Raw genomic sequence first — 15,443 nt, 5'->3', positions numbered from 1 at the left:
ATGGCCCCACCGCAGGTCATGACAGGGCCCAGCTACCACAGATGGGAGCCTAGGGGAAAGTGTAATTAAGAGCAGGTGAAACACTGAGTGGCAGTGCATTCTTCCTTGTCACAATCCCCTGCATAACTGTTCTCCTGTGCTTAAAAAGCTAAGATAGCCATGGATATTTCTATGTAACAGCAAGGTAAAAGGACCAGGTGTCTCAAAAGATGTTCATGTTTTTTTGTCTCAGAGAATGTGTATACTTTATTTCAGGATGTAAATGGATATTCATGAAGTATAAGTATCAATGGATCCTTAAAACCAAAAATATTCTGTGCATACAAATTCATGTTCAAAAACTGTCTTGAGCTGCAGAGAGATGTTACCATTTGCAACAGCCCCAGCTCCTGTCTGGTCATCTGGTGGTCTCTACAAATCAGTAAAATGACTGGTCCTATCTTGCTCAGTATCTCTGCTGGTCTTATATTCTAAATAGATTTAAAGAAGTAGGTAAAACAATCTGGAATAATTTTCAAGCTGAAAATTTTGCTGCTTTAATAGCACATTATCACTACCATACTGATCTGCCATGGATTTATAACAAGCTTTATGGAATCTTTATTTGTACTATCACCTAAAGTTTAACAGAGAGTAGTAGAGGTATGTTTTTTAATGATTTGAGTATATATTCTGCTCCCTTCATTAAAGATTTCCAGCAGTCTATGTGAGTTGTTTTACAAGAAAAAAAGTCAACTTTTTTCTTTTAATTCTGACTTTTTTATATCCTATAGAAATACTAAGTATTCAGAATTTATTAAAATAAAAAGTTTGAATATTTCAGAGAGATATTTGCAAAGTAAAGGTTATTTAAGTTTGGATTGTTCAATAACCCAATGTAAAGTTATACCTGGAAAAAACTTTGTAATAAAAAGAGAAATTACAGCAACAAAAACTGTATTTGCAGTGCACTTTAAACTATTGTTCAAACCGGTCCAAAAAAGAATTTTTGTTAAGTTATGCTGTATTAGAAACGTCAGATTTCTGGCACAAACTTAAGTTAAAAATGTGCTTTTCCTCAATTTGTAACCCATGCAGCTGTGATGCCAAAATTCTGTAAGAGTGACACAAATACAGATTTGTTTTCTTAGCATTTTACAATCTTAATTGTTATGACAGGATGGCAGGAAAGAAAAAGCAGAGTTAAGAAAGACAAGAATATACACAGCAGAGATGCAAAACTGCTTAGAAAGTAGAGCAGATGAGCTAATTGCATTCAAGTGATGTCTACTGCTGTTATTTCTCATAACAGGATAAAGCATCTGTGTCAGGCAGATATAAGAACCATTGATACATTATCATGGGAAAGCTGACCAAGTGTTGGGATATACATCTGTATCACCTACAGGAACACAGGAAGTGACATCTCTTCTCCCATCAAAACCTTAGATTTTTACACACTACCTCCTGTAACTCTTCGTTATGGTTAAGTCTACTTTAGCTGCAGAAGAACAATCCTTCTTCTCTCCAGGACTGTACCCCACACAAAATGAAATCTAGCCTTACAAATACACACACGTATCTACATCTTGAAATTGCTTTTCTTTTCTTTTTTTTTTTGTATCCATTGTATACAAGGTATCAAAATTCTGACTTGGTGTATATGGTTGGACCTCAGATATCCAAAGTTAAGACTTTCAGTGACATTAAGATAACTCAGCACTGGTGGTACTAGCACTTATTAGCTCTTAAAAATAAGCGAGGAACCTGAATTTCTAATTTAAAATTTGGAATAACAAAAAACAGAAGTTCTCTTCTGAAACTGTGACCTTTACTGTTCTACGTTTATTCACTTTTTAATCTCTTTTATCCTAAGCTAGACAAGCTTACAAATCATTACCTCAAGCATATGGGGACGTAGGGTTGTGATATGCTAATCACCAAGTATAGTTCCATTGCTTTCAGCTATGTTAACGTTCCTAAATTTTTCATTCCCAAACTGGGAGGCATACTGGTAAGGAAGAAGCCATGGCACATTAGCTGGACAATGAGAGCTTGTTTCAAAGCTGCAGAAGTGGAGCCCAGTCCTAGCAATCCTCTTGACAATCTTGATCACTTGGGAAGAAACCAGGCAGCTATACCACTTCTCTAGAGGTCAAGTCACTACATGGCCATTCTACGACTTTCAAAAGGGTTGAACGTAGCATATCAAAAATATATGGATGAGTTGGCCATAAAAATCCCATGAAAGGTTGCTGCAGTAGACTCTAAAAAAAACAACTTTGTAATGATGAATTGAAAGGCAGGCATTTCAATATATCACACAAAAACTTGGTCTACACATCAGATCATAAATATCTAAATGTAAAAGTGTAGATGACGGTGTGCGTAAATTTCTGAAAATTCATAGGTATGAATGTATAGCTAAGTATCTGTAAAACCAGCAATATAATATCAAATTATTATAACAACAGTTTGCTTAACTCATCCTACCTAACAAAAAGATGCATTTGAATTTCAACTTACTTCTTCGGAAGTTTCATTTTTTTCACTTTTTCTTCAGCATGTTCATCAGCAATTCCAACATGGCAGCCTAATGCCAGCAGGGTTCTGGAACACAGGAATCAGAGATAAATTACTGCCAGTGTTTCTATATTGAGTTGTTCCTGGGTATATAAACAGCACCATACAACAAACAAATGAGACCTATGGGAATGACAACAGTGTAGAACAGAGAGAGATCAACACCATTTTTTTTGTATATGTAATAAGCTTTTTGGTGATGTTAAGAAAATGCCACAAGATGTTCCTAAACAGCTTAGTAAAAATATGAGTGGAGTACTTCAAAATGGAACTATCATATCATTTATTTCTTCTGTGTGGGGCATCAGTTGAAAGATTACCTGCAGTTGAAATATATTTTTCTGCTTCATATACCTATGTCTATGGCTTACATACCTATTCAGACTGCTGTATATCAAAACCTTTTTCTGCTATGTCATGGTTCTTCTGTTGTGGTTTTGGATGGGATGAAGTTAATATTCTTTGTGAAGTTTTGTGTGATGCTGTGTTTTGGATTTTTGATGAAAATGGTGTTGATAGCACACCGATGTTTTTGTTTGTTGCAGAGCAGCGCTTACACAGAAACAAGGACTTTTCTGCTTCTCCTGCTGCCCTGCCAGCAGGGGGCCTGAGGGTGGGGATCAGCCAGGGCAGCTGACCCAAACTGACCAAAGGGATATTCCATACTGCAAGATGTCATGCTTGGCAATAAAAGCTTGGGGAGAGGGTGAGGAGGTGGGGGATGGTTGGAGAGATGGCATTTGTCTTTCCAAGAAACCGCTAGGCGTGATGAGTCCTGCTTTTCTGGAGGTGCCTGAACACCTGCCTGCCAATGGGAAGTAGCAAATGAATTCCTTGCTTTGCTTTGCTTGCGCATGCAGCTTCTGCTTTATCTGGTAAACTGTTTTTATCTCAACCCATGAGTTCTCACAGTCTTACCTTTCCAATTCTCTCCTCACCCCAACTAAGGAGAGCGACTGCGTGGTACTTAGCTGCCTGCCAGGGCTAATCCACAACACTTCGAAACTGAAGAAAGGAGAACAGGCAGGAAATGTCACCTGTTATCTTTAAAACATGCCTTCTTTAGGAAGAGGCTGTTATTCAGATTTTAATTGGATTTGGATTTTGTTAGGCTACACTACTAAAGAGAGGGCTGACACCAGAATACACTATAAGCATTAGACCAAAACAGCCATCACAATGCTCAGTATGGATGTTACACATTGATCCACTTTCAAGCTAGATACAGGGTGCTATGGACCACAGGGCTTCTACCACAGAGCTGCTGACCCAGGCACAATATTCTGGCCTGACCCTGTAAGATGAAGCTTATTTCAGAAAACAGTCACTATATGACCTCAAAACAGGGCTGACAATATTAATTAGCTTTCTCATAACTTCAAACCTCCTCCTTTCCATACATTCATGTTATCCAGCAATGTAATTCTTAAATCTCATTCATCTTGAGGATTTATATCAAGATCCATCTTGATCTGTAACTCATCAACTATTTGTTCCTGCTCTTAATTTCAGTACTGGGTTATCAAGTTTTAGCTTCTTTAACCTAGGTGCACTACTAAAATATTAACAGTAAAATGAAAATAAATACCGGGCAAAAGTCAATAGGACAATTTGGTGTCAGATCAGAAGTTTCTCAAAAGCTGAGAGCAATACCCATTCTTTGACTGGTTACACAAGAGAAATTGCACGTGTAAAGCTTGGACTCCAGTCCCAGTTTTAACAATGTTGAAGGAAGCTACAATACAAGGTTTTGATTTGTTCTTGTCTCTATATAAAAACAATATTTTCTGGTCTTGTTCTAACTATATTTATTGCTCTTGAACTGACTGGGGAAAAAATGAGCATAAATACTGCTCTAGGCATATATCTCTTGGCAGATGAATCATATGTTTCACGGAGACTTTTAAAGTGGATTTTTAGTGCTAGCTATGTGAAGTAAACCCTATTGTTATGGTCTGTGAATCCCAACGTAAAATTACATAGTTAAATCAAACACCAGGAAATCAACATGCAGTGGCCACTTCCTGCAAAACACATAATTTGTTAAAAATGCTCCATGCAGATATATTTCAATTGGCATAAACCATACCTGATTCCCATACAGTTATCACCAGCATAAGTAACAGAACATATCTAACAGGGGAAAGCAGTACAGAGGAGCTAAGCCCCACTAACCCTAATTTTCTTTTAATGTAAGACAGGAAATTGAACCCTACTTTGCCTCCAGCTGGACAGAGCAAATTCAAGTCAGAGAGTCACAGCAGGATTAAAAGGCATCTGGACCCCATGAGTTAGATTTTAATCACACCTCTGTTTAACTTTTGAGGCTGAATCATCAATACTGGTGCAGCATGAAAGACCCCTGCAGCACTTCAGAGCTGAACAATAAAACCAGAAGTGCTTAAAGGAGTCTTTTTAATGCAGCCCTTAGCATAATATTGATATAAATAGTTATCACGCACACAACTGAGTAAATAGGTAGAAATGGGAAATTCAGCCATAAAATAGGAAACATCAAAACAGAATAAACGATCAAGCTACACAACAAATATAAAAATGTGCAGAAACAATATGAGCAAGCATATTTCAGACCAATGACATTTTCAGAGGTAACTCATTCCTGAATCTTGACATTTCATATAGTATATCATTTTTATACTTCATGAAAGTATTCAATCATACTGAAAAATATACAGAGATCTCAAGATATTGAAATGCTGTGTCAGATAATGTGACTCAGAACTTTCTTGTTTTCTGCCTCTCATCTAATATAGCTGACAGCAAAATTGGCAACAAACCAACAACAAAAAACAATTACAGTAAGAAGTTAATTCTTGATGCCTTGCAACACCTTCAAGAATGAAGTACACAGTTTGGAGCAAATTTTAAAGACTATAGCATGTAGCTGATTAGAGGAAGTTTTAAAAGAACATTCTCTTTCCCTCTTCTCCACTGTCTGTTGTTGAAGTTGACTGCCAGTAAATATGAAATACCACGTAAAGAACCAGTAGCTTACAATTCGAGTCATCACAACATGCATTATCTAGAATGGGTTAGTAGACTAACTTTTTCAACCTTGCAGGCTTGCAGAAATGAAACGACCATGACGCTCATTTCCTAGTCCCTGAACAGAAGATATCTACATGACAAATACAACATGATACTGCAAAATTAGAACTGCATACTTCAGAAAAACAGGGACTAATACAACAAAATGAAGACTAAACTCAGTAAATCATGAATTTTGAAATCCACAGAAAGCTTTATGTTTTGGATACTATCCATTTAATAAAAAGGCTCTCTCGATATTAAGTAAAAAAATTACTAAAATAGAAGAAATCCATAATTTATGTTTATACAGCCAAATGGGTTTATACAGTCAGGGTTGGATTAGAAAACCACTAGTCCTGAATCAGTAATGACGTAAGGAATACTAAAATTTGTTTAATATTTAGTGAAACATTATGAGTGTACATTTAATACTGAGGGTATTATTTTAATGATAAGCCTGAGTCCTATTATATAGATTAATCCAGCAAAAGATGCATCTGCAGGAAAAGTTGATGATATATTTCTTAGGCTCAAAATTGGAAAAGAAGAAGCTATTCTGGATTCTTAGCACATTATTGTGTTGAAAGGAGCCTCAAAATTTCCTTGAAATTCTAGTACCTTGCTGAAGACAAATTTGAATTTACTTTCTTGCCTCCAAAGGAGTTCAAGTTCTCTCTGAATGAAATTTATCTCTGAATTAAAACAAAAGTCACCTTTATTAATGCTATGTACAGGAAAATGCAACTATATTTTACCATGAAATATGATTTCAATAGATTGCAAATAGGAGTGACTGAAGAATCATATATTTATTAGTTCTGAGAACTATTTTTATGTGTTGGTAATACAGTGGAAAAAATATGTGAGAAATTACTTTGGCTAATAGATTTCCAATGCATTCACAGAAAAATAAGAATTCACATCTGCTTGACTGACAAAGCTGAGCTGAAAAATTGCCTCTTTGTAAGTCAGATAACTAGATTACTTGAACATACCCATTAACATCCCACTGAAATTTTCTAGCATTCCAACTGGAGAGCTGCCATGAAATTCACACGTCTAACAGCTCATCCACAATGCATACTACTGCTGTATGGCAATATGCACAGATACAGAAATAACTTATTGTTAGTCATGTCCAAAAATATCTATCGATTATCAAAGTATGCTTCATCAACAGAGAAAATTAAAACTAATTAAACTAAATGGAAGTACACCAAACAAGAAATAAAGAGTTTTTTCAAAGCTTGGATCTATTTCTCCTTCCTCCAAGCTAGACAAAATCTGCTGGAGTTGTCATTTCATAATCAGCACTACCACAATAACAAAACAATTTATGAAATGAAAAAAAAAAAAGGCTTATCACTATGTATTTGCACTAACACAAGCTAACAGAGGTCATTTGTTACTTACACAGGCTAAAACTTCCAGAGACATTGAAAGAAATTTTATCAAAGCCATTTGCAGTGCCAAACACATCATTCATTGATGGATCTGACTCTCCTTTTTCATGTTACTGCCATCACCCAGTAAGAAACACTACATGTCAAATTATAATTATGGAAACTGCAAATCCTTAGGTTTGAGGAAATGCTACTGTAAGCTTTAGAAGTTTGAAGCAACTTACTTCAGTGTTTCAAGTGACATTTGCAGGTTATAATTTCTCTCCTGCTCTGGCAATTTTGAGAACTCCACTAAGCATGGGTGTTGTCTTTTGTTGTCATCTCTAACCTGAAAAGACAGTAAAGAAATAAATTTAGCATGTCTTAAAAACTACCTGAAATTTAAAAACAGTTCAAAACACAAAGTACTTCAGGATGATCTTGTCAGCATTATGCAAACTGAAAAGCACTTCAAAAAAGAAAAAGTCTGTATTCTCAGACTATTTCTCATAGTATAAGCATTCTGTTCAGGTAAGGCAAGATTTGTATTTGCAAACTGATCTCAAGTGGAACATGTGTTGACTTGTACACATCATCATACAAAAGTTCACAACAAATAAGCAAATTTCAAGAATAGCTCAATTCATTATGTTTTGACATATAGCTATAAAATAACAACTCATCTTCAGCACAGTGTTTGAAAAATTATGTATCCAATTTGTATAAATATGCTCATCTGAATAGTACTGAGGTAATTAGTGAATGTAACAATATACAGAATTAAGGATAAATTTACCCTATCTTTTAAATTCAGTGAATGTTTCTTTAAGTTATGTTCAGTGGCATACAAACAGAATTCAACCATTCAGCAGTCACAAATAACTGGAACATGAATTTAATTTTACTGTAGGAACAGCAGTCATGAAGACCATAATTTACAAAACCCTACCTTTTACCAACATAAAACTTCAATCCATAACATTTTTAACCAACACTTCATATTCATACTTTTAGCCTAATATTCGTCATAATTAGGAAGGGCAACATGAGATGCCAAGATCGCTGAGCATTCTACTGCTCTCAGATTTCTATCTTCAACATTCTAGAACACATTGCTCAGTCAATAAAATCTAAAAAGGCTGTCTTGCAAGAAGGCTTGATTACAAAAAAAATAAAATAAATATAATTTGCAAATATTAGCTAAAAGATGCAAACGAAAATGTTGATACTTGCTCACTTGAGACTACACTTATATGAAAACATTTTTTCAAAACAGAGTCGGAATGCAGGAAAAAAATGACAAGGGTTGTCATTTTTTTCAATGCCACTTGTTTTTAGAGCTTCAGTTTACTTATTTTCAAAGCGTATAGACTTGAAATTAAAAGCCAATGTACTTTCAAGACAATGAACTACATATAAGGCAGCCACTAATTTGTAAGGAAGTTGTTTGTTTTTTAAACAAAGCTTTTATAACAAGGTTCAAGTGATGGATCTGTGGAGAGAAATAAATCCAAGCATATCTTTTTCCTGACAGCGAGGATGTGCAGAATTATTATTTGCTTGACAAACAACAACTGTGCTACTGAAGATGTTATCACCTCTGCAGCTTTCAAGGGAAACAGCCAACAAGATACTGAGAGTTAATCTGTTTCACTTTACCAGGTGCAGGTTGGGGAACACTTCAGCAATTCCACCCACAGGGTGATAGGTAGCGAGAAACAGCTTGACATAGGAGAGGACATCACAACCCTATATACATGCTCCTGTGATTTGACTCTCTGATAGCTCTCAAAAAAAAAAAAAATCAGTTCAATAGATCCTGAGGAGAAGCAAGCCTATTCATGTAGTGCCTTGTGCTGCTGCAAGAGCTGGAAACACCTACAGCTCTCTGGCTGCACATACACTATTAGAGCAGTTAGATGCACTATTACGGCATCTTTGGCTAAGACACAGCAAAGTACCCTAGAAATGGGTGTCTTCCACTTCCACAGAGCTTAAGAATATGAATTATCTACTCCTTTTCAATGACACCAAACTTCTCCTCCATATTACACCTCCTTCATCAGTACTGACCCCATATGATCCAGTGATGAGATGGAACTCAGGACAGAGCTGCTAACTTCAGAAGTAGTAGGCTCAACACTTGTTGCTTTGAGAAGTTCAAAAGTGACACAACAGACCTGCCTTTGTATGCAAATAGAGAGAAATATGCTATAGTTGTCTGTTACTTTCTTCTCTTTGTTTTATGATGACCGGAAGCAGTAAACTGACTTGTTTTCATGGCCACATTTCCTTAACTAGCTTCAGAACTATCAGAAGAAGCATGTAGTCATGGTCTCTTCTGTTGTACAACCAGCCAAGTAAATCAAATACATAACAGACTGCAAGTAGCCCTATAATCTGGGTGTTCTGTAATTCTCAAAATACTAGGTGTGCAGCAGCTCCATGGCTTCAAGCTATAATGCAACCCACTGTCACGGGGCAGGTTCTCATGGTATTTGACAGAGAGCGCAAATATAGCTCCAGTCATGAAGGAATTTTCTTAAATATTAAAATAATGTTGTGATATTTCCGAAAGTGTTTATACTATAAAAATAAATCTCCTTTTACTATTTGAGTGTTGCCTTTCTTTTCAAGATGTTGCTCCGTTTCTGAAGGGGGATATAACTGTGATATGTATGGCACACACTCTGCATAGAACACAAAGGATACTGATTACCACAGACAGCACTTAAGCAAATAAGCTGAATAAGACCAAAGTAGGAGAATAGGCACAGGACTAGAACTGTGTACACTGTGAAAACATTAGAATAGTCCTCAGCATGGTTTTATCTCCAGCTGAATAACTCTATTTCAAACAATTCCCAGGCATTTTTATAGTATTAAAATCATGCTCCCAGTAAGCAGCATGCAAGTGGTCACAATGTTTTAGCAGCTATAGGAACTAAGAGTATGGACGTGACCATTCCATGACACAGGGCATAGTCCCAGGCAGTAGTGGTGTCATAGGGGGTTTGTTTGGTTTTCATTTTAAAATCATACAGTCTTAAAATTATCCTATTGATAAAGTTTCTCTAAATTCAAGACCTGAGTGCTAATTTTACATGAGAACCCACAAAGTGAATATGAACATGGATCACTGTTCTGGCTTAAACCAGCCAGCAGCTAAGCAGCACACAGCCTGGTAACTGAAATTTAATTTATATTTATCATATTCTTGACAGTTTTATGTTTTTCTGTAACAATAACTAAATTGGACATTACTACTTAGTCTAGTTTATTTTATCTCATTAAAAAGTCACATTCCTTTATAACATCTCTGAGTAACACATTTTTGCATTTTCATCTAAGCATATAATAATTATCAAATTGAACAGCAGACAGCTGTTTATGTTTTGGATTGAAAAATATTCACAATCTCAATGGGATATTTTTCTGCATTTGATAATGTTCTTTGGACAGCCAATACAAGCAATTTAACTGTCAAGCAACTTGATCAAAATTATTAGCAGCTAAAAAGAGATATTCATTTGAGCAGACATTGAAAATGTTATTTGCAGGTTTCTTTCCAAGACCTATGGTAATGTGCATCAATAAAATGACTCAGTATAGTCTCCAGTAAGAAAGACCAATTTAGTTCTTTGTAGCCAATTTAAATCTTAGACTTCACATTTTTTTTCTGACATCCAATATTAGTTGAATTTCCCCCAGTGACTCTTTTTCATTCTACAGCTACAATATACAATACTTTTTATTATATATTCAACATATTCTGTAGGTTGCCTTACCAGCCCCCCCCTTGTTGTTGTTGTTTCTGAGCCACAGTATAAAGTCTAATGCCTAGCAAATACATTAGTGATGGAACTTGTGACACCTGTCAATTCTTAATTTTTGTATCTGTTTATATATGTATAGGGAAGTTTAAGAGAAAAAAAAGATATGCAGATGCATCTAATGATTTTGAGTTTGGAACCTAAATACCACTCAAATTCACACACAATTAAACCACTAAAACAAACAAAACAAGCAAACTTTTTAAAACAGAAGTCCTCAGAATATAATTTAATTTTGTTATGCTAGCTTGTTACTTGGTTACAGGTATAAAATACAGTAGTAATTGCACAGTAAATACAGCACATCTCTTCGGTGATCTGATAGAACACGCAGCTGGTAGACAATATAAAATGCAACCTACAGCAGATATATATTCTGAATATTCTGGAGAGACAGTTACATCTGTGGATTCTCTGTATTTTAGCTTTTAAACATTTTTAAACACTGACTTTTAAAGATAAAAAAACGCCACTCCTTCAGAAGAACTACCATGCATCTTGCTGTGAATTAAGAAGAAATCTAATTAAGATTAGAGCAGTCATATGTATACCCCTAAACCAGCTAAATTTGGTTTCATGCCTTACCTCAGTAACTGCAATATATCAATTCAGATAACAAGAATGGGATATAGCGGCTTGAACTGATAAAATCTCCCATGAAAAAACAAGATGATTAAAAAGTCAATCTCAAGGAGATAATTAGCAAACACTCAGTCACATTTCCAAAGTGAATATATCCAACCACATAACACTAAAGCCAGAGAAAGCAAGCAGAACTTGAAAGATTTAGCACCTTGTTTCATTCTGAACTTAACTACATTTATCACTGCTTAAGTTAATGCTACTCATCTAACTGATTAAGTGAAAATAGTGCTCAAAGTTTCAGTTAGATTCTTGATGGTAATTATTGGCTGATATGATTGCCCCACAATTAACATGTTTTGTCATATTAATTTAACTGTTTTTGTTTGTTTGTTTGTTTGATGTGGTCAGGAAGGCAACAAAAAAAAGTCACCAAATCTCTGTTCATCAAATCTTTTTAAGTACTGCAACATACAGCATCAAATACAATTCCTATGCCCAGTTATATATTACCTCCATAGTCGGAACTCTTCAGAAAACCAAAATCTTCTTTTTTTTTTTAAATACCATACATATGTTCCTATATATCCATACATGTTTTATATCTAGTATCTCCTGTGTGTTTTTATGTTCTGCACAAACACCATCTGGTATCCATTAAATAAGTAACTTTTATTATTATTATTATTTTATTTTTATGATTCATTAAAAAATCTAATCAACATAATCGATTGCATTTTGTATCAAAGACAGAAGCCATGTGGTTTTTTTTCTGCCAAGCTCCATGAAAACTAGGAAAGCAATAAGAAAATAGTTATGATGTGAAGCACCTAATACAGACATTAACCTGAAAAGTTAGAGAGAAGGAAGGAGAAAGGCAAATTTAATGGCATTTCATAACCTTGGAAAATAAGAAATACTTATTTTTCATGAATACCTTTTGTGTGGAACTTTTAAAACAGTTATTACAGTCAGTTCATGCAAAGAGAACCAAGAATAATGATTTTTATTGGTTTATTCCACCAAACAACTGAACTTCTTGCCCAAGAACAAATAAAAGGTGTAAAATCCACTGTGTGTTTTCTGTGCCCTTAGACTGGTGGAAAGCTTCTGCATCAGACAACATTTATACCAGAATTTTGTTTTTGAAATACACAAGCACTATTGGTTTACCCAACTACTTGCAGCGGAAAGGGTCTAAAACCTTAATAACCTTAGGGATAATAAATTAAAAAAAAAAAAAAAAAAAAAGTCCCATTAGCACTTTGAAGATGATTTGCTAAATAATACTATGTAATTAACAGAAAAATAATTTGGAAGGTACATACTGGTCCATACTGCCAGCCAAGTTCAATCTTATTCATAACCCAAAGTTCATGAATGTTCTCTGCTAATTTTTCTCTAATCCTTTCCAGGTGAGGAGGCAAAACAATCTAAAGAGAAAAGAGAGAAAGAGGCTGTTACAGAGAAGTTGTTTGACAGTGCAGCACAGACTTTCATAACCATCAAACTTTGTATAAACCACGTCCCTCAACCAATCCTAAATAATTATTCAGTTCTTACTGATTAAAGTGATACAGAATTCCCAGATCAACAGAAATACTTTAACATATGCCCTTACAAATCCCTGAGTTTGACCAGCAAAAGAAAACAGTTTTAAACCAATACCTCCAAATGGCACAGAATATGTTCCTGGCAGCTAGGTAGAAGCTACACAAACCAATAACATTTCTCAGATTAAAAAATAATAATGATAATAATAATAAAAAAAAAATCAACAACCAAAGTAATTTTCTGAAAAACACTTCAGACAAATACAAATGTTTGAGAATGCACATCAATAAAAAGAGAGAGATCATGATGACAGGTAAAAAGTGAAATCAGGATTGCACGTCACTATCTCCAAAATTTTAAATCAGATACTCTCTGTTTTAAATCAGATACTCTGTCTCAAAAACCAGAGACCTTAAATATACAGTGCTGTAAATCCTGACAATGTTACCCTAACTGTTAGTATTACAGAGCAATAACTAATGACACATGTAGAATGCTGTATTTAGCACGTATTGAAATTAAGTAGCAGGTTTTTTTCTTTCTTATGTTATTTTTCCAGGCACAAGTTCCTAAATATAGTAAAAATGTGACTACATAGTGTCTAAAACTTTTTATTATCTAGAACTCTGCTGAATTGGAAAAAGAACTTATTTTTCATCTGTGTTCAGAGATCAAGCTCTTTGCTATCAGAGAACTTGACAAAGAATTATTGTTCTCTCCCACTACGTGAAAAAAAAAAAAAAAAAAGAAAAATACAACTTCAATGCCCACATTAAAGTTTCTGCCCACAATGAGTCAAATGCCACACTCAGTAACCTGCAAGGACAGTAAACAAATAGGGCTGAAGCTGGCCTAAAGGTCTTAATACAAAGCTTTTAGTAATTTTAATTAAAGTGTAATAAAAAGACATTTTCATTATTAAATAAATTATCTTGAGTGCCATCATGTGGCACCTACAGGGCAACCACGTTATCAGGCCCAGTCAGCATGGGTTTATGAAAGGCAGGTCCTGCATCCTGGCTTGTATCAGTAATAGTGTGGCCAGCAGGACTAGGGAAGTGATTGTCCCTATGTACTCAACTCTGGTGAGGCTGTACCTCGACTACTGTGTTCAATTTTGGGCCCCTCACCACAAGAAGGACATGGAAGTGCTGGAGCATGTCCAAAGAAGGGCAACAAAGCTGGTGAAGGGTCTAGAGAGCAAGACTTATGAGAAGCATCTGAGGGAGCTGAGATTGTCTAGCCTGGATAGGAGGAGACCATATCGTTCACTACAATTACCTTAAAGGAGGCTTTAGGTAGGTGGGGATTGGGCTCTCCTCCAAGGCACTAAGTGATAAGACAAGCGGAAACGGCCTCAAGTTGCACCAGGGGATGCAAGGTTGGATATTAGGAAAATTTTCTTCACTGAAAGGGTTGTGAAGTATTGGAACAGGCTGTCCAGGGAAGTAGTTGAGTCACCACCCCTGGAGGTCTTCAAAAAATGTATGCATGTAGAGCTTAGTGACATGATTTAATGGTGTAACTTGGCTGTGCTAGGTTAAGAAGTTGGACTACATTATCTTAGAGGTCTTTTCGAAGCTAAATGATTCTATGATTCTAAGACAGTGGCAACTGTCAAAACAACACATTAAATTCAAATATTCTTTTTCGTATACTCTAATATTAAGGCCAAAACATATTCTTCACTGCAGTGTTTGTGAATTGAAATAGATGAAATTTTTAGTGAGTGCTATATGGACTTTGTGGTGCCTGTGACTTTTTTCCAGTTTTCAACTTCTAATGATGGAATGTATCAGAAAAATTCTGAGAAAAAAGACAAGTTTGAAACAAGCTGTAAATTCAAACAAATGTGCAATAAGATAGCACTATAATATCTGTGTTTGCATAAGGAAATTTAATCTTTTAGTTTCAATACCTGGCTAGTATCCACAGGAACTGGGGTAAAAGCTGCTTGTGACAGAGAAAGAGTGGGACCCAGTAGGTCTCTTGTGTAGCTGCGATCCTGCTTGTACTCTCGGCTATGCTCCACTTTAAGTTTCTCTTTTGGTAGGACAGCTTCAAAGCAGGGGGCATATCCAGGTGGAGGAAGGAACTTGAACTCTCCATGGCGACCTCCAAGCAAGAAACGTACCCTGTAAAATCAGAGTTAATTTAGATAATTGAGATACCTCTGGTGTCAAGCCTCATCAGTTTGTCAGCCTAACAACTTCTGAATGTTACTGAAGAAAAAAAAAAGAGAGAGAAAGAAAAAACCACTGTTACAGTTTAGTTAAAGTTCAAATGTAAACAATGCAAATAGTGCTGGAGTAGTAAGTGAAAAAAAGAAGAAAATTAAACAAAGCATTTTTTTTCTTTTACTTAATTTCTACTTCAATAAAAATATTCTAAATCAGTGAGGGGGGGGGGAGGAGATCAGCTTGCTTGACATGCCTATGAAATAAGCAGTAGGCTTTTGAGCTTCAGAAGGCTGAGATTA

The 15,443-nt window shown here is 35.5% G+C and overlaps 1 protein-coding gene across 1 annotated transcript in view; it reads right to left on the bottom strand.

Moving 5' to 3' along the window:
* The window catches only part of RYR2 (ryanodine receptor 2), a 416,366-nt gene that overhangs the window by 173,091 nt on the left and 227,832 nt on the right, over positions 1-15,443 (bottom strand). The window contains exons 22-25 of the mRNA XM_040551914.1: positions 14,883-15,099; positions 12,739-12,843; positions 7,241-7,344; positions 2,506-2,589 (exon numbers count right to left, since the gene is read on the bottom strand). Of these exons, the coding sequence (XP_040407848.1) occupies positions 2,506-2,589; positions 7,241-7,344; positions 12,739-12,843; positions 14,883-15,099 (510 nt within the window). The remainder of the gene's footprint in view (positions 1-2,505; positions 2,590-7,240; positions 7,345-12,738; positions 12,844-14,882; positions 15,100-15,443) is intronic.

This window comes from Cygnus olor, chromosome 3 (genome assembly GCF_009769625.2).
Source record: "Cygnus olor isolate bCygOlo1 chromosome 3, bCygOlo1.pri.v2, whole genome shotgun sequence".
Lineage (NCBI taxonomy): Eukaryota > Metazoa > Chordata > Aves > Anseriformes > Anatidae > Cygnus > Cygnus olor.
Note: the sequence above shows the minus strand (reverse complement) of the source record. Positions and strands in the feature narration are given on the sequence as shown.